The 26,247-nt window shown below is 35.3% G+C and overlaps 4 protein-coding genes and 1 pseudogene across 5 annotated transcripts; 2 read left to right on the top strand and 3 right to left on the bottom strand.

Annotated features, from left to right (window-relative positions):
- Positions 1-4,339: 4,339 nt before the first annotated feature.
- LOC145620888 (uncharacterized) lies at positions 4,340-7,050 on the top strand. Its single transcript, XM_081675614.1, has 6 exons — positions 4,340-4,495; positions 4,702-4,816; positions 5,342-5,682; positions 6,159-6,254; positions 6,405-6,464; positions 6,545-7,050. Exons 2-6 carry the CDS (start codon positions 4,711-4,713, stop codon positions 6,740-6,742), a joined length of 801 nt encoding a protein of 266 aa, XP_081531740.1. The 5' UTR covers positions 4,340-4,495; positions 4,702-4,710; the 3' UTR covers positions 6,743-7,050.
- A 976-nt stretch (positions 7,051-8,026) lies between these two features.
- On the top strand, positions 8,027-10,681 carry LOC145620878 (putative serine/threonine-protein kinase-like protein CCR3 pseudogene; annotated as a pseudogene).
- Positions 10,682-11,203: 522 nt separating this feature from the next.
- On the bottom strand, positions 11,204-18,675 carry LOC145624655 (uncharacterized). 2 transcript variants are annotated; one of them, XM_081677742.1, is made up of 18 exons: positions 18,204-18,675; positions 17,754-17,950; positions 17,326-17,457; positions 16,986-17,232; positions 16,700-16,902; positions 16,170-16,287; positions 15,884-16,036; positions 15,674-15,760; positions 15,291-15,547; positions 13,887-14,169; positions 13,455-13,792; positions 13,169-13,328; positions 12,897-13,037; positions 12,686-12,795; positions 12,315-12,462; positions 12,028-12,186; positions 11,822-11,917; positions 11,204-11,702 (listed from the first exon to the last, which is right to left on the bottom strand). In XM_081677742.1, exons 1-18 carry the CDS (start codon positions 18,507-18,509, stop codon positions 11,409-11,411), a joined length of 3,429 nt encoding a protein of 1,142 aa, XP_081533868.1. In that variant the 5' UTR covers positions 18,510-18,675; the 3' UTR covers positions 11,204-11,408. The 2 variants fall into 2 exon arrangements, with proteins under 2 accessions (XP_081533868.1, XP_081533869.1); XM_081677743.1 differs by lacking the exon at positions 18,204-18,675 and having other exon boundaries at positions 17,750-17,924.
- A 258-nt stretch (positions 18,676-18,933) lies between these two features.
- LOC145620868 (phosphoinositide phospholipase C 1-like) lies at positions 18,934-21,961 on the bottom strand. Its single transcript, XM_081675593.1, has 9 exons — positions 21,601-21,961; positions 21,238-21,440; positions 21,011-21,144; positions 20,746-20,921; positions 20,446-20,648; positions 20,023-20,140; positions 19,792-19,935; positions 19,586-19,672; positions 18,934-19,379 (listed from the first exon to the last, which is right to left on the bottom strand). The coding sequence occupies exons 1-9, from the start codon at positions 21,949-21,951 to the stop codon at positions 19,080-19,082; spliced, it is 1,716 nt and encodes a 571-aa protein (XP_081531719.1). The 5' UTR covers positions 21,952-21,961; the 3' UTR covers positions 18,934-19,079.
- Positions 21,962-22,582: 621 nt separating this feature from the next.
- LOC145620858 (phosphoinositide phospholipase C 6-like) lies at positions 22,583-25,822 on the bottom strand. The gene is made up of 9 exons (XM_081675582.1): positions 25,266-25,822; positions 24,958-25,154; positions 24,729-24,864; positions 24,437-24,640; positions 24,107-24,342; positions 23,584-23,701; positions 23,288-23,440; positions 23,108-23,194; positions 22,583-22,997 (listed from the first exon to the last, which is right to left on the bottom strand). Exons 1-9 carry the CDS (start codon positions 25,596-25,598, stop codon positions 22,704-22,706), a joined length of 1,758 nt encoding a protein of 585 aa, XP_081531708.1. The 5' UTR covers positions 25,599-25,822; the 3' UTR covers positions 22,583-22,703.
- Between the last annotated feature and the right edge of the window lie 425 nt (positions 25,823-26,247).

Genomic DNA, 26,247 nt, shown 5'->3' with positions numbered 1-26,247 from the left:
CGTATAATATACTACGAGCAATTAATAATGCATCAATACATTTTTGATACGAGACAGAGAAAGTGAGCGCGTGGGGCACACAATCACATCAAGGGGTAGTGTCTAAAATCATAATCAAGCATAAAGCCGTAAGCAGTAGTATAGAAAGATTACAAGATCTTTAGAACAGTAACAAAGGTCCACTCCAATCTCTACAATAATAGTCCAAGAGGAAGACAAATTTCACGCGCCATCAATCTGCGTCATCAACAGTTAAAAGGGATTGAGATTGAGATTGTTTTTGTCGAACCCACTATCTAAGGCTTTAAGTGGTGAAGGGTGTACCTGTCTTTTGATAGTGCCTTTTGAGTGAACCTTACTTTCTATAAAAAGTAGCCCCTTTTTATATTTATAATAAAAATTCTCGCGTTTATGAGTGCTTAGGCCCTTTTCTTTTGAGTTTCTGAACAAAGTAAGTCAGAGCTAAACAAATTTTAGTAGAGCAGAATAGAGCATGATTTTCATACACTACAGAGCAGATTTCAGTAGGATAGAGCAAAACAAGGCCTTAGTTTGTTTGCTCCATTTGACTTTTTAAGGATTTCAAAATAAGTTTTAAAAGTTTGAATATATCATCATATGTTTTTCTTTTGTTATACTTTGACTGTTATGGTCTTCAATACACATCTTTGAATGCAAATATGTTCAATCAATTAATTATGTAAAAAAAAGGGTATGAAAAATTAATCTTACAATATATTATTTTAATCTTGAAATTTTGTATTTTAATAGTCAAAGCTTATAAAATTTGACCATAAAAGTCAAAACGTAACAAATAAAACAAGTAAACAAAGAGAGTGTATATTTTCAATTTAGTTCATAGAAATATTATAAAAATACGACATTTGGAAATTGTACAATAAACAATCTAATAACAAGATCTTACATGCATGTCTATCTATTACTCCGATTTTTTTATTTTATAGATTAGTGATAGTTTTTAGTCAAAGTTATTAATATTTGGTTCATAATTGTGCAATTGCAAACCAAATAGAAACAGAGGAAGTATAGGTATTTTCTATTTTATTTTATTTTATTATTTTATATGCTTTTAGTCCCCTTTTTCTTGGGTCATCAAAAGAAAAAAACAGTTTCCCCCCTCATATAATTTGCTCTTTTGTTGGCAGACCAAGGGAAGAATAGACCAATCTTTGCCTTTGCTTTTTTGGGGTTACTATAAGAGGGTACTACACTATTATTTACTTGTCTTTTAGCCTTTCTATTTTGAGGATTTCAGAATGAACTATAGACTCTAATTATAGCTAGCTCCTGATTTTTTTAGTGGGATTTAATTGGAACACTAGTAGCTGTACTTTAGGGTTTATGCCTTTCTTTAAGTCCGTCCTTGAGCTATATTTAATAAGTATTTATATAGAAAAAAACATGTGCGTTTATTGCTAAAAGGCATGAAAGTTAAGTGATATGCCACAATTTAATTGAATTAGCTAGTGCATATTTTATGCCACAAATTTTGTTTATATAAGGAGTTGCATCAATTTAATTCAAAATTTTGGCTTTAAAAAAAAAAATAGAAGATCAAGTAGGCTGTAAGTTGTTGAGTAGTTTTTATTTAACGCATGTTAGCATTGATTAATTGTAATGAAAATTTTTAATGCAATTTGGTGAATATATATCAAAATCTTAATACTTAACGTGACATCTATCTATGTGTGGACGTATGAGAATAATAATTATTTGTCGAGATTATGTTGATGAAACAAAGTTGATCTGCAAATAGATATACATTTTTTAGCTCAATTATGCCTTCACAAAAACATAAGACCATATTGATCTCGATCTAACCTGACTTAGGTTGGATGCATTATATCTATGTACCCATAACATAATCTGACTCAACACATGAGGCCAAATCGCAGCTAATGTTTTGTTTATATGTGACCGTCCAACTTCACTTTCAACCATCTATATATATATCTTTCTTTTGATGATATTATTCCACTTTTGAATATGTTCAATTATTGCGACATACATTTTTTTTCCTTCAAGGTGAAATCAATAGGGATTAACCACATAATTTAAATGGATGACTACTTTGAATGTGAGAAGATAAGATGTCGATGGAAAATAATGGGGTATCAAATTAAATGTGACCTTTGAGGAGGTCCAAACACCTTTAGAATGATAGCGTGACATCTTGCCATTTGCCAATCTTTGATTCATATATCTTGTGCAAGCATATATTCAACCTTCCACTAACTTCGTGAAAATAGTATCGTATTGTTACCCTATTTATTTACTCCATATTTTATTTTTTTAATTTTTTTATTTTTTGATATATTAAATGCCAAGTCCCATCCTTTTCAAAACAAAACACTAACTAATTATCCTACTGTGCAAAAAGATTAATAAAAGAAAAGTTTACAGTCTAATCGAGGTCATAATTTTATGCCCGGGTTTATGGTAAATTGACTTATACTAATTTGTACTCGTATTGACTATTGAGTGTAATAAAAAAACTTGTCTAAAAAATAAAAATCACCTTTTTTTAAAAAATAATCTTTAATGTTGCTCTAATTATAATAAATTTACGTCGTTGCTAGAAAAATAGGAATATGGCTTAAAATCATCTCTTAATATCCATAAAAGATTACTCATAAACACATTAAAAGATTATCCCGAAATTGAATATAGGTTAATCTAAAGCTAGGTGCCCAATAAAACTACTATACAATATCCAAAAGATTTTATTCTTGTCTGTTTGTTGTTTTCGTAGTTAGTATTTTTTTTCGTGTATTCGTTAGCTATCTAGGTATCTAGAAACCTCTTGAATTCCTTGATGTAAGGTTTGTTAGATGCTTATACATCCTTATCACATCTTGGTTTACTTTTAACGCTCTACAATCACACATGACACATGAAGCAAAAACAAATCTTAAGGTGGATTTTCTTAAGCATATCTCTAAGATAAGGTAACAGGACAAAAAAAATATTCTCATTTTCAACTTGAAAGCTATAGTTCACACAACTTACAATAAGCTTAGAGATTTAATTAAGCACTATAATTTCAATTTGAATGAACAACTATATATGAATTCCTCTCATTATATACTTATTTATGGTTCTTTTTCCACTCCACTAAGTCAGCAAAGTTATCCTTAGTATCTCCACTTATACACACATCTTTGTACCAAAAATGGTTGCTTTTCTTGCAATGGCATTGACATATCATAGGCATTAGCATATTGCATATATGGTTTCTTTTTTAGGAGTACTTTAACAAATTGCCTTATTATTTTTTAATCAATAGTTGTTATCAAAGACGCAATCGGTACGGCACTACGGCCCAATCATGGATTCCTTTCTAGCTGTCAAGGAAAGTATGAAATTGAGTTTAAGATATGCTAGCCTCTTATTATTTTCACTTATTTTTCTAATTTTAAAATAACTATGATAAATTAAATTCATGAAAAATAGAAGGTTAAATTAAGAAAAGTAAGTCTATATTTACGAGTAGCACAAAGTGGTTACTACAATTGGGATTAGGGATCAAATATAGATTATGTAATCCAATGTAAGAAAACATTTTTATTGTTGCACATCTTTCATACCTATACAACATTTTTTTTTTTTTTTTTTGTATGGAGTATTTTTGTTTTCTTTTCTTTAGAGGAAAAAGATAAACGGGATTCAATATTTTGTCCTTCATATATATCACCTCAAGTCCAATCAACTAAACTAAGGGCCTGTTCTGATTGACTGAAATGAGCTGAACTAAAGGTGATCAATATTGGCCTAATTCGCTAGCCCGGCCCGATCCGACCCAAAAATAGGGCGGGTTTGGACAAGAATAAAAACGCATTTTTAGTTAAAAAGCCAGATCCCGGCCCGAAAAAACTCGAAAAGCCTGTTTTGGCCCAACAAGCCCGTTACTTTTTGCGGCTTTGGACACGAGAAGTTGTGCTAAGGCCCGGCCCGATTTTTTTATCACCTGTAAGCTGAACTGAAGTGAATATTTTAAAAGAGAAGGAAATTAGGAGCTGAACTGAATTGAATTGAGTATTTTATAAGAGAAGGAAATTAGGAGCTGAACTGAAAATAATCGTAATAGAACATGCCTAATTAACATCCATAATAGTACAATCTTAATAAGAGTGAGAGACCGCTCAAGTGGTTAAAGTTCCCCTCTCGATTTTAGCGAGATATACAAGTAATTTGTACTTTTGTAGATAGAAAAAACAAAAGTTTTGGGCTGAACTAATCTCTTCAAGAAACACTATTGGGCCAGCCTACAGAAAACCCAAAATACGAGTAAACCATTTTGCAAAATTGCACTCTTAAACCCTACACAAAAAACCTTTGTTACATTATCCGCCATTTTTATCAGCTCAATACTTCGTTCAAAACGTCGACGTTTTTACTTACTTCTTTCACATGGTGTTCTTCAGTTACACATAGATCAAAGAGAAAAAAAGAGGAGAGAGAATTCAATTACTGGGTAAATTACTTCTAAATCTCCATTTCTTTGCATTTCTAACATTTGATTTTTTTTCAAATTGGTTTTTTTGGGGTTTCTTGAGGAAATGTGGGAAATATGTTATTTTGATTGATTAAACCCTAAAAAGCAAAGATTATAGCTTTACAATTTATGGGTTTTGCTCATTTATCATTTTAATTTAATATTTATTTGAATAATATTTTCAGGAGCCAGAAATGAGGCTTTTTCGGGTAGCAATGCGATCTGTAAGTGATGGATTCTATCATCATCAGTTTAATCGGTCTATGACTGTCAGGACCCTTTCCACCGATTTTGATTCTGGTAATTTTTATTTATTAGATTACATTTTCTTGTTTAATTTTTTGGGTATTTCATTTATACTTTAATTCCCAATTTTTTTTGCTATAACTTGTAAGCCTATAAATTGTTGTTGGAAAGTTGGAATTTAGGTGGTATTGTGGAAAATTGATATGAAATCATAGTTTTTTCATTAGTTTAAATCATATTAGTTTGGCATGGATTGAAGTACCAGCTAGTTAGTGAGATAGGATCTGTTAATGTTGGAATTCATGTCGTTGAGGACATGGCATTGGATTTATGCTGGATAATTAGTATAGTAGATAGTAAATTTTAGTTATAAGGTCATTCTGGTCTGTTTTGTAGAATGTGGAAGTTGCAACATGAGATCACGCGAATTATAATTACCCTTGGTTGTTTGTAGAATTGTAGTAGCATATTAATATTGGGTGTGTTTGTTTTCTTATGAAATTGTGAGTTGCAAATTAATGTTTGAGAGGCCTTGTATCCCATGGTGTAATGTGTTTGGATTATCCTGATTTCCGATAGGCCAAGGCAATGGTGAGAACAAGGATGCCAATACATTCGAGTCCACTGATGACTTTGAGAGCCGCATATTTGGTGGGCTCTCTGAGGGTACTTCCAATGCTTTCTTCCGGAAGCTTGACAGAGTTGAGAAGGCTCGGTTTGGACTAGGGACGAATTCTGGTTTTGGTGGACAAGACCAGTTTGGAGCCGATGATAGTTTCACATCATTGATGGATGGGATGGAAGGGAGACTGAAGGAGGCTGCTAAATATTTTGAATTCAATCCGGATGAGATTAGCCAAGAAGATTATACATTTAGAACAGACATGAATTTCAAGTCTGGTATGACATATAACCCTGAGGTATGTAGCTGAAAACATGAGACATTTGACATGCATATATTGCAATTATTGGTGCTTCCTTCGCAGTTAGAGTTTCATGCAACTTAGCTCATATCTTTCCTAGATTTGTTCTTGCATCAGTGTTGTAACATTTGTTAATTAGCTGTGAAATCTTTACTTTCATGGAGCTTAAATTGGTTTTGGTCCTATTGTACTTGTACTTAACCATTTATTACACTGCTAGAAACTTTGAACCTATTTTGGATAAATCGCATAAAACTTTGCTGAAATGAACGATTTGACACTTGACTGATACCCAAATTTCTTCCTATTTCGAGTTTGACTGCCTAATTGATGTATTTTTGGTTTTGTGCTATTTGATTTGCACATGCTGAATTCAAATTCTCAGATCGATTTAGTGTTGGTTTTGTGCTATTTGATTTGCATACGCTGAATTCAAATCCTCGAATATTTATCTGTTATATTCTTCAATGTAGGATCTCGATCTTAGGAAACCAGGAGTTTGGAAGCCTAGTAAACGAGCTGAGTTCCAAGTAACTACAGAGGAGGTTCTCAAGAAAGCAGATTTTCGGGTAAGCATGTGATGGCCTTCAGTATACTTAAGTTTGTTTCATTTAAAGGAATCTGTATTTTTTTTGCTGGTTGAACTATTCTCTTCAAACCTTGAATTGAACTGGTGGTAGATGTCATGTCTCAGCAACATATGTGATTAAATTGTGCAGAATGTAAGATTCCTTGCCAACTTTTTGACTGAAGCTGGAATACTTAACAAGAGGAGCAAGGTAATTTTTCATCTCAATTTTGACAAGTTTTTTCCCCTGGAATGTGAATTTTGAACTCTAGTACTTTATCTATCATGAAGACTGGAATTAGTGCTAAAGCCCAAAGGAAAGTTGCAAGGGAGATCAAGACAGCCCGAGCATTTGGATTGTTGCCTTTCACAACGATGGGGACAAAACAATATGTATTTGGGAGAACAATGGAGGATCTCGATGCAGATTTTCAGCTGGACGAGTATAGTATTCCACCTGAAGATATCGTTCAGGATACTGCTGCATGATTCGCCAGTGATAACAGTTAAATTTCAGCGTATCCCGGGTATAAGTCAGCACATGATCCCAGTTCAGCAGTGGCGTGTAATTTTGTGCATTCAGGCAAGCTAGTGAAATTATATGACCGTAATGATGCATCATTACTTATTTTCACTTAAATTTCTCCATTATGAATTCCATGGATGGTTACTTGTTCTTCTAGCTCTTTTTGTAGAATATTATTCTCCCTGTTTGATAATGAAGATGAATGCAAACTGTCATTACATTCCCTTGTTATACAAATTCAATGAGCAATATACAATTATTATCTTCTTCCTCCTTTGCCCCCATTTGCCACAATCTTTATTTTGCTTTTCTTGGTGTTATTCTTTATATCTATAGAACACTGCTTTTATGTTTCAGTCATCTATTGTACTTCGGCTTGAGCTATTGCTGTTAGTTTCCTAGATTCATAAGAAGTTATGTGTTTATTTCTTTTTTGTAAGAGCAAAGATATCGAAGAGGACAGTTTCTTAGTGTTAAGCAAATCGATTTCTGCCATGTGGTGGTTATTAATATTTAGTGACTACATGCTCTCCCTCACAATTGTCCCCTGTATTGCAGGGGACCAGGCGTGGGTGGAATCGATTAAGCATTCAAAAAGCATTTCGTTGCAATTAATTTGTGACGGAGGGAGTATTTAGATGAGGTTTGGCAAATGTGTCTGGGGGTGGGTTGTTGCTTCCGAATATCGGAGTTTACTAGTCAGGTTCTATTGCCTTGACCTGGTTAGAGGGAAAATCAATAGCTGCCTGTGAGTATGTGATGTTTCCAAATTAGCTTGTTTCTTCTTTACATAAGATAACTATTAAATTAAGCCCTGATCTGCGCACGACATGGTATTCTAACAATGGCAGTTATAATAAGATACTATTTCAGTATAAAAAATTCAAGATGATAATAATTTTAAAAGAATTCGTGCAGGCCACTTAAGACTCTCCTCCCTCAAACATCCAGTTAATTATCATATTATGTCCAGCTACCTGTTAATTTTTGGTCAATTCTATTGTTAAATTGAAATTTATATCTTAAATCTTTAGTCCAACTTGATTCTGCAAACTCCCATCAATGTTAGGATACAAGAAAAAAATTAAATAAAATGAAATGAAATTTAACCTTTAGCTGTCTTGTATTCTTCTGTCAGATTTGAGATTTTATTCTTCACCTCTGTTGTTAATTTTTGAAATGGGTCTGCATTCATCCCTTTCGTTTTCTGTATTACTTGTCCGATCATTCTTCTTCTACTTGCTTCCATGCCTACAATCTATTTTTCCTTGAAACTCTTTCCATGAAGAAGAAAGCCATCTATTTTTCTCTTGTCAGAAGATGTCAATTGCTTCCTGTTCTCTTAACTCTCTTTTTCCTTCTCAATTGCACCATAGTCAGGGGCCTTGGCTCCTCCTCCACCATTGCTGCCATACATGGTTTTAACACCGTTTGTGGCATACTTGTGGGGAAATCGCAGGGGATCCAATGTTTTCAGCAGGGTAGAGTGTTTTCTGCCCTGCCAAACATCTCCTACGAAGCCATATCTGGTGGGCGTGATTTCTTCTGTGCCCTCAGTTCTGGTGGTTCCGATCTCTTTTGCTGGGACACAGGGTTTTCCAATTCCAGTATCATTGGCAAGATAGTTTACCATAATACCCTTTCCCCGCTCACTGATCTAGCAGTTGGGGATGATCAAGTTTGTGCAGTGCAGGCAAGAACAGGCATCATCCAATGTTGGGAAAGAGAAGGAAGACTCCGTCTCCTCTCCCCAGCTTTGCCTCCCGTGGGAGAAACTGATTTCCTTTCCATAACGTCAGGTGATGGGTTTTCCTGTGGAATAGTGAGAGATGAGAGGAATGTCTTGTGTTGGGGTGAAAATGGGATAGGGGACTTTATTGAGAGAGAGTTTGGTAGTCTATCAATGTTGAGTGTAGTTGCTGGGAAATCTCATGTTTGTGGGGTTGCTTATTCTGGTTTATTAATTTGTAAAGGACTTAATGATTCAGGCCAACTTGATGTCCCTTCAGAAAAACCTTTCCACTTTTCGGAGCTTGCTCTTAGTGGGACTTACTCATGTGCCTTGCAAAGGAACAATGGCTCGGTCATCTGCTGGGGCAATGGAGGAAATACATCTGCTATCACCGACCAGAAGATTCAGAAGCTCTCGTTTGAGTCAATCATTTCTGGTTTAGATTACACCTGTGGTCTGAGATCTGACAATTTTACTGTAAACTGCTGGGGTCCTGGCTGGTCTGGTAAGCTTGATACTTCGCTTTCCCTGCCAAGTATGATTCCTGGTAAATGTGTCAGAGAATCTTGTCAACTTTGTGGTGTTTATCCGGGTTCAGAGGCACTCTGTAGTGGTGATACAATTATTTGCAGATCATGCGTGATTGAGCTTCCATTTCCATTAAATTCCAGAATAAATGTAGAGGTAGGAAATGTTTCTCAGCCTGTATCATCACCAGTTGCAATTTCACCATCATATTCAGTTTTATCGTCACCATCAAATAAGGAAAAACACCGGCCTCTCTGGGCATACGAGATATTTGGGTTTGTTGGTATCATTTCTGGAATATTTGCCTTTGCTTACTTCATATACCTTAAAAGATTAGGTTGCTCAAAAGATAGGAAGGATCGAGATGTTGTGAAGGATAAAGAGCTTAATTCTATTGGGAGTAGCAATGCTGCTGATTCAGCTTTTGTAGCAAGTAATGCTTCTAGTGCACCTCAGTCAAGATCATCATCAATCACACAGCTCAGTTCTATGGCCTTGGGGCGTACTAGGAGCTGGGATAATTCGTCAAAGCACGTGGAGAAGGCAGAGGTGTTCACCCTAAGTGAGCTTGCTGCTGCTACAAAAAATTTCTCCTTGGAGAATAAGATTGGAAGAGGGAGTTTTGGGACTGTCTATAAAGGAAAACTCTCTAGTGCTGGCTGTGAAGTGGCCATTAAGAGGGAAGAAATCTGCGCAAGAAGCAAGAGAGGATATGCTTTTGAGTCAGAACTGATGCTCTTAACTCGGGTTCACCACAAGCATTTGGTGGGTCTAGTCGGGTTTTGTGAAGAGCAAAACGAGAGGTTACTAGTTTACAAATATATGAGTAATGGAGCGCTGCATGATCATTTGCATAGCTACAGCGCTCAGAAAAGTAGCAGCCCCTTGAATTCCTGGAGGATGAGAATCAAGATTGCTTTAGATGCTGCAAGAGGGATTGAGTACCTTCATAACTATGCAGTCCCACCCATAATTCATCGGGATATAAAGAGTTCAAACATTCTTCTTGATGCAAACTGGGTTGGCAGAGTATCCGACTTTGGCTTGTCATTGAAGGGTCCTGAGAATGAGGAAGGGAGTATGTCGATTAAACCAGTCGGGACTGTTGGGTATATCGATCCTGAGTACTATGTTTTAAAGGTTTTGACAACTAAGAGTGATGTTTATGGATTTGGGGTGGTTTTGTTGGAACTGTTGACGGGAAAGAAGGCCGTATTCAAGGAAGGTGAAAAAAGTGGACCCACTGGTGTGGTGGAGTATGCAGGCCCCTTCATTGTGGCTGGGGAAGTCTGGAAGGTGTTGGATAAACGGGTGGAAATGCCAGTAATGAACGAGTCTGAGGCCGTTGAGCTTCTGGCATACACTGCGATGATGTGCGTAAATCTAGAGGGGAAAGAGAGGCCAACAATGTCTGATGTAGTTTCCAACTTGGAGAGGGCCTTAACACTTTGTAAAGGCAGCTCTGGTACCTTCTCTCCCAACTTTTATTCTTTCAGTGAAATAATAGGCTAAGCAGCTAATATTGCCTGCATTTTTTTTTCTTTCCTGTCAAATTTCTAGTACTTTTTGCTATTTGATTTAGTGCTGTCCCTTCTTAGCTACTGAATTAGTGTAAATGAAGAATTTTAGTGGAGTTTAATTATTGAAGGGAACCTTGCTTGAGTGGAGTGTGATTGTATATCTAAGCTTGATGCATATTTAAGACTGGATTCCAGTATTTTTGAACTTTATAAATCAAAACTTCATTATTTTCCAAAATGTATTCCGTTTAAAACTAGTTGTCCTATTGTCCTAACCTATCTCTTATAATTTAGGATATGACATGAATTTATGAAATACAAGCTATTGGCTTTGTTACTTTCTAAGGGCATGCTAGCAAAGCCTGTTGTAAATCCTTTCTATAGCTCTATTGAGACATCTTAAAAATAGCATACGAATAATGTGATTATTAGTTCCGGACTGAGTGGGTATATTGTTTATGGATGGATATTCCGCCATTCATGGCAATGATCGCGTTCTTACCCTTCCGCATAGTCAATCTTACAGGGAAGCATGTCTACACTGCTTCTTTATAGGGAAGTCAATCATAGAGCTTAGGAACAAAGTGACAAGCTGCTCATAGACTCATAATCTATACACTGGAAAACATCTTTGTTGAGGCAAAGTTGTCAACTTCTGTTTTTTTATTATTTTTATTTATACAACATAATTTAGATGATACTGAGTCTGAGGGTTAAACTTTCAAGGGCGGACTAACTGGATTTGAGAGGAGTTAAATTGTAGATAATCTGAACAAACTATGCTTATTTTCTGCTGAAAACTCATTGAAGATGCTTCTGTTAGATCGGATCATCAGTAATGATACGCTGTTAGTTAAACTCAAAGCGCATAAGAAGTCTTGCATTTTTGTGAAGTTTCCCCTTCTTGTCATACAATGGAACAGACCTGATTCCACTTCTGAGTAGCCGTACTGGCAAACAAGTTTGCCCTCCAAAGTCATGAGTCCTGTCGGTGTCGAATTCTTTGACCTCTATCAGCAGCATTGCTAATTCAGGTACAGTTAAGGGGAACTTGAACTCTTGATTCCATACCGGAACCCACTGATCCATGATTGGTACTGTTTTTTCTCTTGCCTCGTCTACTGGGACTCCCACAATTTCAACCTGGGAAAGAAAGAGTGATTAAAGAAGTACAAAATTCAGTCATGTCATTATTCTAAGCATGTTAACTGTAATGGGATGCAAAAATGCAAATACTCAGTAGAACATTTGGTTAGACTAACTGTTGTGAAGAAATCTGGTGGGGAATTATCACTTTCAAAGTCTTTCTCTTCACTGTCGAAGTTCAAATGCCAGCCAGTACCCAAATATACCTTTACCTGTACATTAACAAAACGAGGAAAGCAAATAAACATCAAAATCTACATAGTTAGAAATCTTGTTTGGATGCAAATTTTTATCTGTGGTTATATAATGAATATGAACTCACCTTTAAAATCGTTTTAACAGGACGCCATTCTGTAGGATCGAAAATCTTATTATTCAGCAAGATCTCTGGCTTTTTAACATAGCCAGTAGGCTTTTTACTGTCTTGGCCGAGTTGTGCCCTAAACAACCCTTGCATTACCCATAGATGCTTGTCAAAATCCTGTTTCAAAATATTGTCAAAAAAGAATCAGATTGACAAGTACGCAAAGATAAAGTTCTGGTTGGGGATAGTTGAATATTTCACGCAAAGGGTCTTCCATGAATGTAAGTGTTTATACAGAAATTTACCTGTGGATTGATTGCGACCATCTGAGCCCCGCGTGTCCAGCCAATAAGAGGGTCAAAATTTTTAGTGAAAACTGCTGGATCATCGGAGTTGGGATAAACTGCTAGTAGTTCCTTCTGGGTTAAACTAGTTTTTATTTGATCTGAAAGACTGAACACCAACTTATGATTTGAATCGAATGAACATAAACAGATTCCCATGTAAATACCCTGTTTCCACCTCTACTCAAAATTCAGAAATTATATAACATAAATTCTGTTGATTAAAAAAAAAAAAAAACCCCTCTGTTACATTACTGATGTCAAGTCATTTAGATAAAAATGCAGCAGCAGCAGAATAAATCCTACAGTCAACAGTTGTGTATTTTGCTAACCTGGTATACTCAGTACTAATAGCAGATTCTATCTCGTTTTCTGTCAATCTCAAAATCCCTTTATTGTTTTCTGGCTTCTTATTGTAATTATAAATATAGTCTTTTTTGTCCTGCAAAATCAACTGTATTAGGCTTTAGGCTTATTAAGAGCTTGAGGAAAGTTTTCAAATTTATGCTGTTATAACTTGAACAACTTTAAGTTCAGGCTTACCTTCGTGTTTGTTGGTGACGGTTCATGTTTCACCTGCTTTCTAGTTAAAATTATAAACTTTTGTTTCAGAGAATCTAGAGTCGCATTCAAAGCTTCATCTAGATCACACAAGCTATGTTTTTTGCCAAAATTGTCGATCCGCTGCAAGAATAAGGTGGCTTTGTAATTATTTCGTTTAGAAAAGAAGAGGATGGAAAGTTGTAATTTAATGGAAAAAAAGGATTCAACGTTTTAAAATATACGAGCAAATTCTATCTGACATGATAACTAACCTCTTTTATCGCTTTCTGGAGATCATCTGATGGATCTGATTCAAATTGCTGCACTAGAATTATTATGAGGGGGAATTCAGAAGTAACAAATGCATTTTCACTGATAGTCTCCAAACAATTTTCAAGTGTGATTGAAGAAGAATGTGGTTGGCGCTGTATCCTGTCATATGTTGTTTGAGCTTAATATTCCAGTTGAATACAAGAGAACAGTAAACTAAATTATAGCCAAAATAAAGAAGTAAAATGATGCAGAAACAAAACAACAGCTGCAGAACAACAAGTATACCTCGGATGAGAAACATTAATGCCTTTCTTATCCGAGTTGAGCCACACATCCAATTCAATAACTCTGATATCCATCAACAAAGCCTTTTTGATTGCTGTGATACTGTTACGGAATTTCTCCTGCTCTTTTTTATCTTTATTGTTACTAGGCTCACCATCACCAGCCGAATTGGACTTTGATCCTCCCCTGTGGTATTTCCGGGGAAAAGAAAGCATAGTGATCGTCTTTAAATCTTCTGCTGCAGATTTGATAGGATTCTTGCTCTTGTTCCGTTTCAAGTAGGAACCATGGCTTGTGTATACAAAATAATGCACAAACTTAGCTTTCTCATCAAACTCCTGCGTTTTCAGTCTCAGAAATTAGCAGGCTTTCTAAGTACACAGATGAACTAATTTAACTTGCTAACTAGATACATACAGTAAGTAATCATACCTTTTTAACTAAGGGATGATTTTTGCTGCTGAGAAGATATGCAAAGAAGCCCTTCCTACTGAGACTGGTTCTACGACAGTTGGCAAATCCCTTGAATTTTCTTGAGGCTACGATTTTTTGTGCACGCTTTACAGCATCCTTCTTTGCCACATCTTGATGTTTCTCGAGATATTCAGCCAGCTTAGGTATTCGTATTTTATCACTATCATGTTCTTTGTATTCGTTGAACAAATTTGTCACATCATCTGGAGGTGATGAGGGCCAATGACTCTTAAACCAACGTCTGTAGCAATAATTTAATTTTCCATAAATTTCCGACATGATGTCTTATTTTCAAGAAGACAGTGGAGAACGAATTGGAAGAGAATTGATTATATTACGGTTTAAGAAACTTTAATGTTTGCAGAATAGGATAACTGAAGGACATTTTTTTTTATAAGGTTGAAGTTAAAGTATGGTTGAAGAGAGGGTGTATGTAAATGTGTTTCATGCATGCTGTGTAGAATTTCACCTTAGTAAGTTAAAGTAAGAATATATACCCGCTCTTTACTTTGTCTTAAAACTATTGTCAAAGTGATCAATAAGCTTTGGTTACTTCTCTCAAACTTGTCATGTATTTGTTAGATTTGAGAAACGGAGTATCTGGAAATAAAAGAACATTTAGCCAGAATTTATTAGACGTGAGTAGAGGGTGAACGAAAGTGAAAAAAAGTTGACAGTTTTGAGAGGGTATAAGTGTTTTCTTCTAATTTAGTTATCCCACAGAAGAAGTAGGTATGAATTAAAGAATTAGCATATTTTTCATGGTGATTTTCAACTTTATGCAAAAAAAAATTGCATTTCTTTATGTTGTTTCCTGTAGAGTAAAAACTATGCAGCCCAAATTTTTTTGCCAAAACTGGAGAATTTGAGCCGAGTTGGTCTAAGATCAACATGATAAGAAGATGCTAATCGTGCCTGAACACACTCCGAAAATATGGCCTGAATAGCAGCCCAAAATCTGCTTGACTCAGGAGTCAGGCCAGTCCATGCTTGATTAGCTTGCCTTTCTGAGTAAAATCACTCTAAAATCCAGCTCAATTTTTGGTAACTAACTTCTGTGTTTTTCTTCCTAATTTCAGAGCCTGTTTTACCTTCAAACTGGTTTGAGAGGTCTATTTCTGCTTGCAACTGACACTTTTAGCCGTTTTCTTGTGAGATGAGAGGAAGTTCTCACTTCTCAGCAATGGAATTATTGTTGCTGAATAAGATTGCAGCAGTCATACATATTTCTAAATGCATGTAAGAGATCTCAGGTAAAATATCTAATACATAAACTTTGATTACTATCTTAACTACAGAGAAGGTACAAGTTATAGTAAGTTAGCTTCCTAGAACTGAAAACTCATAAGAAGTTTGACATACTTGTATTTCTCCCCCTTCTTGTTATACAATGGAATTGCTCGGATGCCAGTCTGAAGCTCTGAGACAGGCAGACAAGTTTGCCCGCCAAAGTCATGCCTTCGACTCATGTTATAGTCGCGAACTTCAATTCTCAAGAGGGCTAGTTCAGGAACTGTTAATGGAAACTCGAACTCCTCATTCCATAGAGGGACCCACTGATCTACTATAGGCACTGTCTTCACCTTCTTCTTATCACCCGGGACTCCTAACACGTGAAGCTGTAACCACAAATAAAACACAAATATTCTCATAACAGTTCATTTTTGGCAAATAAATATTAGGCAGTGCATTGCTTCTTGCCTTGACTGCTAATGATTCTGAATGAAGATTTTGTATTAGCTGACCTTAGCAAAGAAATCTGGCGGCGAATACTGGTTAAAATGTTTATGATGGAAATCCAAATGCCATCCATCCCCCATGTATAACTTTACCTGTTCATTAGAGTCTATATAGATTAAGATACTAGATCATATATACTTCAGAAAAACAGAGAAAACGCGGTGTTTCTGTTGATCCTATTAATATTTAAATGACTGCTAGATGAAGCCACAAACCTTTAAAGTTTTCTTGGCTTTTCTTCTTATGCTGGGTTCGAAAACCTCGTTATTAGGACCACAATTCAAAAGGAAGTCAGGTTTTTTCACATAGCCACAACCACCATTTGCTCTAAACATTCCTTGCATCATCCATAGATACTTTCCATATCCCTTTCAAGTACACAAGTAGAAATGAATGTAAGGCAGTATTAATCGGTCCTTTTATACTTCTTTCGTACTGAATGCAACTGTTTGAATTGGCAGAAACTAGAAAGTGAAGGTGATAAAATTTAGAGATGTAAACCTGCATATTGAATGCAACCATTTGAGCTCCATGTGCCCAGCCAATGAAAGGATCGTAATTTGAAGATAGAATTCGAGTACCCTTTGGGTATACTCTTAACAAGTTCTTCTGAGTAAATCTGAGGAAAGGATAGAAATAGTTACATACTCATTTTGCTGACAGGAGCTATGTATAGAATTCTGAAGAATTAGCGTAAACTGTTTAGGATCATTCTGTTTAGTACATAACTGACATTTCAGAAAATAGAGCAAAGACCAAGTATATTCAGAATTGATGTAACTTGTTTAGGATCATTCTGTTAAGTACATAACAGATATTTCAGAAAATAGATCAATCAAGTATATTCAAAATGCTTCAATTTGGTCTGTGATCATTATTGCAGCCACAGTTTCTATGTTTAGAGACTAAAAATTTCTTCATAAGAGAAAAGACCTCTCCTAAAGCATCTTTATGTCTTTTTTGCCTTCTATAGTTATAACACAAAAGGCGAGTACAGGAAAAGTAAATGTATCAAGTCTATTATAACTAACCGGATGATATCAGTTGCACGAGTCCTTACAGCATATTCCAGCTTCTGCTCTTTCAGACTCAAACGGGCAACTCTCTTAGAATCACCTTTAAGTAAGTTTTCCAGGCCACCTTTCCGCTTTACAGCATGAATGGAAATCAACCTCTTATATTCCGGAATGACTGCTTCCTCCTCCTCGTCCTCCTCTTCTTCCATCTTATATTGCTGCCATAGAGGATACTTAAAACATTAAGATAAAAATGTTTTTAAATTATAAACAACCTCTGAATTCTAGTTAAAATACTAACCTGAATCTGTGCATCATCTTTGATACTATGTCTGGATTCACCTGTATCTCCTAATGTAAGTACTGAAATATCATTAAAATCTTTAATCTTATGCTCATTAGGTTCTTCTTCCTTGAGATTGTCACCGGACTCTTTTGGTGGTTTGGTTGATATCAGAATCTTTCTCTTCAAATATTCTGGTGACGGGAATTCTGAAAAATCCATGCCAGGGAAGAGTATGTTTCCAAATGTTTTATTGACCATCTGAATTAAGAAAAAAGGTCCTATTTATAATCAATACAACTGATATTATGCTACAATATAAAAAAAACATTTAGCCTATGTGAATGAACTTTCCTGAGCAACTTTGGCCTGAAGAAAAGAGTCTAAGTGGTCTTCAAATGTAATAATGACAGGATAATCTGAAGCATAGAAGGCATTTTCCTTGATTGCCTCCAAACACTTGATAAGTTCTACAGGAGAAGTCATTGTCCTGTTGATTTCAACAAAGTTTAAGTTCACCAGGAAGTAGCAGAAGCTTATATATACACGAATTCAAGTTTTTTTTGACCCTCAGATATAGTCCTTTTAATCATAGAATGTGACAACGGGTGCATGGTAATACAAGGGTGCCTAATATTCATAATATGGTGTTTGTGGAGGACTTGTGTATTTGAGTATTGAGATAGCATTTTCTGTATTATACTAAGAATTGCGAAAATCTGAACTACTAAGTCTCAAGTATATAAACCAAGTTGGATAGATTTTATGTTAAGTGTACATACATACCCTCCATGGTAAACTTCCACATCGTTCCTTTTCGAGTTGGGCCACAAATCCAGCTCAATGACCCTGACACCGCTTCTTAAGGCTTTAATGATCGGCTCAATGCTGCTTGCGCTGCTGAGCTGATTTCCTGTCAAGTAAGAATTGTGGCCTGTGTAGAGGAAATAGTGAGCCAAAGGAGCATTCATGTCATGGTGCACCTGAGAGGAGCAAAAATTTTACAGGATGTTCAGAAATTCAGAACAAGCCACAGTATTATGTCAGAGAATTTTTTAACAGAAGATGAAAAGTATTTTGACAAAAAACTTTTGGTAACAAAATTATTACAGACAGAATTTGTTAACAGCAACTTTTTCACAAAGTAAAATTCATTAATTCCATCAATTAAAGGGTAGTAAATCTTGTAATTTCCTGTATTTGCAAAAAACTGGTTGAGCTAAAGGTGTTACTTACCCCAAGAGGTGCAAGAGGAGGATTAAGATCCCCAAAAAGATATCGAAAGAAGGCATCAAGGTTAAGGCCTCGCCTGTGGAAGACATGGTGATGTTTCAGACTGTTGAAAATAGCTTGAGCATGTTCAAGAGTTGCCTTCTCTTCCCCTTGAAAATCTACCAAAAATTTATGCAGGCTTTCGACAGTCATCACTCCATTGTCAGAGTACTCGTTGAACAAGTTCACAACATCCTCTGGAGGCTCTGCCATCCTTAGCTTGAACATACGCCGGTAACAGAAACAGAACTCATATGCCTGTTTAGACATTTTTGTCTGATAGATTTTGTTTCGCAATTGATCCTTTGATCTAAGAAGTTGCCTTACATGAATTAAAGGAGCGATAGAGATTAGCTGCTTTCCATTAAAAAGATGAAGATAGAGATTTGTTCCTGATATTCTGCAAGAATCTCAAAACTCTTTAGCTAATAGTACTTCTGCATTAATTTTTTCTTATGGAATTTCCTTTTGCCAAAGTGGGAATAAATTCTCTTATTGTTTACACTTCTTTTGGTATTGTATATTATTGTCAGTCTTCACGTTTTCCTTTTAAATAAAATACAATAAAAACACAAAGGAAAGTCTCAATTATCAGTAACAAAAATGTTAATTTATGCCTTTTTCTCACTCTATCAGTATTTTTTATCAATCCCTCCTCAATTTAGCCAAAACAATCAAGCCAAGTATATTCGATTTTATATTAAATTTGTATATTTTCATCTATATATACAGAATTATTGGCATTTTATAAATAAAAATAAAGTGAATGTGGTTCAAAGAACATACATAGCAGGAAGCTGTAGTAATTATGAAAAGATTATATAAATTACAGTCAGTTAACTATATTGGTAACAATTGAAATCGCATGAGAAGCTTAATGTGATCATATTTCTGTCCTTTTTTTCCAAACAACGGAACAGCTCGGATGCCACTCTGTAACTCCAAGACTGGCAAGCAAGTCTGGCCTCCAAAGGCATGCCTTCCATCTAAGTCGTGTTCACGAACTTCAATTCTTAGGAGTGCAAGTTCAGGTGCTGTCAAGGGGAATTCAAATTCCTTGTTCCACATTGGCACCCATTGATCCTCGATAGGCCTTGTTTTATCCTTCTTTATGTCTGCTGGGACTCCACAAATTGCAACCTACACAGAAAACAGCACAAAACTGTCAGTGCAAATGACAAGGTATGTATGTACTACCTCCGTTTTCATATTATTTGCAATGATTAGACGTTTTTCCTCTCTACTTTATATCAAGTAGTTGCAAATAATATGAAAGAGAGGTAGTATGTATGTTGGTATGTATGTATGATCAGTGACCAGGATAAAACAATTGGTTATTTTCTGACCTTAGTAAAGAAATCAGGTGGAGAAAATGGATCAAAGTGTGTTCGGCGAAATTCCAAATGCCATCCATACCCCATATATAGTTTTATCTGTACATTGAAGATTATTAGGCTTCATGAACTAATTTTGGTAAGGTGAAGTAAACAAAATCAAAGTTTTGTATGTAATCCTAGTTCTGCTAGACAATGCTAACTGATGAAAGCTAGACCTTTAAAATCATCTTGAGTGGTCTTTCAATAATGTTGGGATTAAAGGGCTCATCACTTAACAAGAAATCTGGCTTCCTCACGTAACCACAGTTGCCATTAGCTCTAAACATCCCTTGCATAATCCAAAGGTATTTTCCATAACCCTGTCGAGATCAGAGGAAAGTAATTAATCAGCATCAGGCTGAATCATTGATTCTTCTACTGGCAAAAACAACTGATTTCCAAGTTACCTGCATGTTGAATGCTACCATTTGAGCTCCGTGTGTCCATCCAATAAAAGGGTCATAATTTGAAGAAAAAAAGCGCGTTCCTTTTGGATATATCCTGAGTAGGTTCCTCTGAGTAAACCTGAGGTGGGTTGCCTTTGGTGAGGAAACACCGAAACATGTATCTATTATCTAACAATTAGTCTTCAACATCTCATAGACTCGTACCAAGTGGCTGTGCATAAGTCATTGAGCTAACTAGTATAGTCTTACAGGACTTTCTGCTTTATATCATACCCATACTTATACCAATCATGATAATTTTGAAAACTAACAACGAAAAAACAGGAAACTGTCTTTTCTGGTTTCTAAAAACAATTTAAGTTTTCTAAGAACCTCAAATTTAGCAACTATGACAAATAAATTAAACCTGTTTGAATTACTTACTTGACAATGTCACTTGCATAAGTTTTCACAGCATTTATCAACTTCTCCTCGCTCATACTCAACCGAGCAACTCTCTGAGTATGGTCATTCAAAAGCTTTTTCAGTCCATCATCATCTCCATGTTTCAGTTTGACAGCATGAATAGCAATCAAATGCATATACTCAGGAACAGCGGTATCCTCTTCACATTCTTCTTCATTGTCCTGTTAGTATTTATTACAGATGTCAAGATTGTCTAGGGAAACAAAAAGTAAAGCTGAATATGAGGAAATTCATAGTTTTAATGCTATCAAGATAAACCTTGATTGTTATATCTTCAAGTTCATCATTATGTTCTTGTTGGATGATGCTATCAAGTGAGTTTTTCGGCGGCTTGGTTGATATCAGTATCTTTTCCTTCAACTGTTCAGGTGAAGGGAATGCAACAAATTCCAATCCAGGATACAACATTGCTCCAAAAATATCACTGACCATCTGAATTCAATAAAATATATAGAAGAGTTAATATCAGGCATAAATCCAATAGATTATATAGGAAAATGTATTATGTTTTAGGAACTCTCCTTGGCCACTTTAGCTTGAAGAAAAGAATTCAAGTGATCTTCAAAAGTAATGATGACAGGGTATTTCGAGGCAACGAAAGCATTTTCCTTGATTGCTTGCAGACATTTGTGGAGTTTGACAGGAGAAGTCATTGTCCTGCAAGTATGAAAATTTCAAATTAAGCAAACTATGTAACACTTTGTTCCTTTTACAAATGTTAAGGTGTGAATCTTAGAAGCATAATACTACCCTCCATGAAAAACTTCGATATCATTTTTGTTATTCTTGCTAGGCCATAAATCTAGCTCGATGACCCTGACACCACTTAATAAGGCCTTGATGATCGGCTTAATGCTGCTCTTGCTGCTGAGTTGATTTCCTGTCAAATAGGAATTATGGCCTGTGTATAAGAAGTAATGAGCCAGAGGTTCATTCATGTTCTGGTGCACAACCTGTAGTACCCAATTTTAAGTAAGCGCGATTATGCTTTGTCCAAAAAATGTAAGACAGAAATATACTGCATCACTGATAATATTACAGTTTATGTACGATTATATCATGTAGCTAGGTAGATCATAAAAAAGAGTGTAAGAACTTTGAAAAGATTATTACCCTAGGGTGTGCAAGAGGAGGATTTAGGTCCCCGGAAAGATATTGGAAGAAGGCGTCAAGGTTAAGACTTCTCCTCAGGAAAACATGATGATGCTTGATACTATTGAATATGTCTTGAGCACTTTCAATAGTGTGATGTTCTCCTTGATAATCATTCAAAAACTGGTGCAGTTTTTCAACTGTCATCACCCCTTTGTCAGAGTACTCGTCGAACAAGTTCTTGATATCTGTTGGAGGTTCTGCCATTCTTAGCTTAAACATACGCCGGAAGCAGAAACAGAACTTGTATGACTGCTTAGGTTTATTTAACTGATCAGCTGTTGGTGTGAACAACTTTTTCATGGTATTCATTTTTGTAACAGTCTATTCATCTGGTTTATCTTTCTGACATATTGTACTTAGGTAAAATATATAGGAAGTGAAAAGAATACTTGTTGGTTAATTAAAATATTGTGCTTTGGAGTTGCCTCTTGCCAAAGTTAGAATATATACTCAAGACATCCTCTAATATAATTTATCCTTTTATTCAGCTAACATAGTGCTAACAACATAGTTATACATGTACTGTATCAATACATGAAGCTTGTATCTTAGAATTTGTAGGCTGAAAGAGATGAATTGTTGGAAAAGTACAGTACACTTTGGCATTGTTTGGCGATTCATTTGATTCATTTTATTATATAGATTTTTAGCTTTGGCTTTTCAAGGCGGTCAAATAGACAAAGAAAGTAATACAACATATTATATATTAATAGAACGGAGGAAGTAGTATTGTTCTAGCTTTTGATTTGCTTGCTCAAAGAGTTGGAGATTCTGCTCACAAAACAGCTTATCGACAATATTGGTCCAGACAACTAACTATATTGGTCGATCAAACAAGTCAAGTGAACCAGCCTAACAACTGAATCTTGATTGACAAAACAAAACCTTTATTTATTGCTCATTTTTCAGTATTTACTATTTAGTTTAATAAACCCCAGAATAAAGCCAAAATTTTTGCACATACAACAAAACTCCAAGGAGATCAAAAAGGTACATGTTCACAGATGATACATTCATAAGGACACCATCTCATGAACAAAGTACTAACAGTATAAGTATATTTACGCGAATATAAACTGCATCAAAAGCTTAACCGAAGCATATTTCTCTCCTTTGTAATCATAAAGGGGGACTGCATGAATTCCTGGTTTCAGTTCTCTGACAGGCAAGCAAGTTTGCCCACCAAAATCATCCTTATCAGTTGTATCATATTCATGAACTTCAATTCTCAGCAAAGCCAGTTCAGGGATTTTTAAAGGGAAACTGAATTCTTCGTTCCAAGCCGGTCTCCAATGATCCTCTTTCACCTTTGTTTTCTTCATCAGTTTATCTGCTGGCGACCCTGCTATTCCCACCTGTAAATTACTCCTAGAATTTTACTCAAAGTTTCATAGCAAGCTAAAGTTATACAATACAATATATAACATAAAGTGGTTAATATTCTTAATAATAAGGTTTGGTTTACCTTAACATAGAAATCTGGTGGTGAAAATGTGTCAAAATGAGTTTGTCTGAAATCTTCACGCCACCCATCTCCAATGTATACTTTCACCTAAACAATCCACATATTTCTTTCTTTCAGTTGAAGTGCATTTTAGATACTTATTAATGATAGTAAATCGAGTTTATTTAGTGATTAAGTCACCTTTAATGTTGTCTTGATTGATAAATCTGCTTTTGGATCAAAAACTTGGTCATCAGGACCAAAATTCAACAGAAAATCAGGCTTTTTTACATAACCACAGCTTCCATTGGCTCTAAACATCCCATGCATCAACCAAAGTTGTTTCCCATGACCCTGTCAACATACGCGATTGATTAACTAGTTAAGTACATTATTAACTAGTCAACAAACCAACAAAGATGCTAATTAGCTAAATAATTGATTTGCTGTTTATATACCAAAACATTACTAATAAGTTGTATGTTAGGACAGTTAACCTGCATGTTAAACGCAACCATTTGAGCTCCATACATCCAACCAAGAATAGGCTCGTAATTGGAAGAGTTGAACCGCGTAACCTTAGGAAAAATCCTCAGAATATTTTTCTGGGTGTACCTGCAGATTAATGAACACCATACACATTCATATACAAGATTTACAGGACAAACACTAGTACAGTTCTAAGACAAACCAGTGAACCATGATCATTAGGCCACATATCACATGGCTCAGTTAATCAGTTTGACCTTAGCCCAACCCTTTTAATTTCTATCATAACACATGTGACTTGCTTGAGGCATTTGCAAAGTCTATACATTTTGGGCCAGACATGAACTGGCCCACTTAAGGCCAATCAAATAAATTTTCCTTTTACAGAAAAATTGGATAAACACAAGTAGTTTTTTTTTCTAATACTGGCTTCGTTACACATTAGTTGCAACTTTGGAATATTTTATGTAACGGAGGTAGTAAAATTACTTTACAATAAAAAGTGATGCGACATCTGAAATAATGAGGTACCTTATGATATGAGTTCCATGAGAAGTGGTTGCCTTGGCTAGAAGTTGCTCACTCCAACTCAAACGGCTCACCTTAATAGGATCCACCTTAAGAGACTCCTTCAATTCACCCCTCTTTATACCCGGAATCGTTATCATTCTCTTATACTCGGCCGGTCTTTCTTGCAACGAAGGGTCGTCATATTCACACACTTCTTGTTCAACATTTCCATTTGCACTTTTCTCATCATTATTGGCCTGTTAGAAACAAAAAATCATCAGCAACTACTAAATAAAATTATCATTAAAACATACAAACATCAAAATTAGAATTATTTACTTAAAATAAAACCTTATACTCTTGTTCTTCAATAGAAGGCTGCTTCTTTTGAGATCCGCTACCATTACTATTTTTGGCATTTTCGGCCGTAAGATACTCCTTGGGTGGTTTAGTTGATACAAGAACCTTATACTTCAATTCTTCAGGGGAAGGGAAATCCTTCAAAATCTCAGTTTCGGGGTAGAACAACATATCCTCGAAAACTTCAATAATCATCTTCAAATTCAAACCATAAATAATCAATACTTAAATAATAAACTCATTTAAATCCATAAAAATTACACATATACTTAAATGTACATACTTGTGCTACTTTAGCTTGTAAAGTTGGATTAAGATGATCTTCGAGAGTCAAAATCACAGGATAAGGAGATGCACAAAATGCATATTCTTTTATGGATTTCAGACATTTGAGCAGATCCACTGGAGTTGTAAGAGTCCTTTAACAAAAAAAAAAAAAAAAAAAAGTTAAATCAAACCAAAAAAAGAAATGAACAAAAAAAAAAAGGAAGGTTATTAATATGATTGCATACTTTCCATGCAAAACATGAACATCTTGTTTGTTAGGAGTAGGCCAAAGATCAAGCTCTATAACCCTTACACCTCTCTGTAATGCTTGAATGATCGGAACATCGCTACAATCGCTACTGATTTGATTGCCTGTCAAATATGAATTATGACCTGTGTATATGAAATAATGGGATATTGGAGCGTTCATATCTTGATGAACCTTCAACATTTCCAAAAAAAAAAAAAAAAAAGTCAAAATCACTTTCACAATGGTAAAATTATAGATAGCAACTTGTTATATTAATAACATGAATGATTAGTAAGAACTAACCTGGGGATTAATAGGCGGATTAAGATCAGTCGAGAAAAGATAAGAGAAAAACTCATCAAGACTAAGAGTTTTTCTAGCAGTGTTACTAAAAATAGGCATGTGAGGGTGTTTTCTTCTTGACTTGATCTCTTCAATGATCTTCTCTGCATCGGTTAATGTCGTCGCCTTGGATTCACCTTGCACCTCGATCATGAACTTCTGGAGGTGTTCCGCCGTCATGTGGGGCCCACATTCGGCGTATTTGTCAAAGAGATGTTTGATATCAGTAGGCGGCTGTAACTCCGCCTTCACAAACTTTCTGGTAAAACACCCAAATATCTTGAAACTCTCCATTTCTTTCTTTAGCAACAACAAAAACAAAGAAGGTGAGATCCTCTGTTTTAATAACAGGGGAAACAGACCATATATGGTGCCTTTCACAACACAAGTAATTTCTTTATATTTGCTAGCTGTTGACTAGACATACAAAAGCATACTTTCACAAAAGTTACTCTCTTCTCTAGTCTTTATATTTATGTTCAATCTTTGAAAAATATGTACTTGTACCTATTGAGTACCTGCACGTTACTTATTGCATTGGTATTTACTCCGTAACTAGATACAATGTAATCGGAAAAACAGTGAGTAAATATGACAAAAAAAAATTAAAAATAATACACGTATTACAAAAAGGACTTGTGAGTTCTAAAAATATATTGTAAGATAATATAGAATATTGGTTGACTAGAGAATAGTTTAAAATTAAGGGTAGCTCGTAGCTGTTGAATGTTGCTAAATTATTGCATAGTTATAATTTCTTTTTTAACTTGTAGTTGATTGGTTAGTTGTAAATATAATCCACTTAATTTTATAAAAATTGTTTAATTAACTTTCACATGACATTGGCTGATTGGCAATTAAGCCTTAAAGCCAGAAATGTCACCCTCTTGTGATCAAAGCTGAGACATGATGGATTGAGGGGTCATCTTCTTTTTATTTCTTC

This window comes from Chenopodium album, chromosome 3, assembly GCF_948465745.1.
Source record: "Chenopodium album chromosome 3, dcCheAlbu1.1, whole genome shotgun sequence".
NCBI lineage: Eukaryota > Viridiplantae > Streptophyta > Magnoliopsida > Caryophyllales > Amaranthaceae > Chenopodium > Chenopodium album.
Note: the sequence above shows the minus strand (reverse complement) of the source record. Positions and strands in the feature narration are given on the sequence as shown.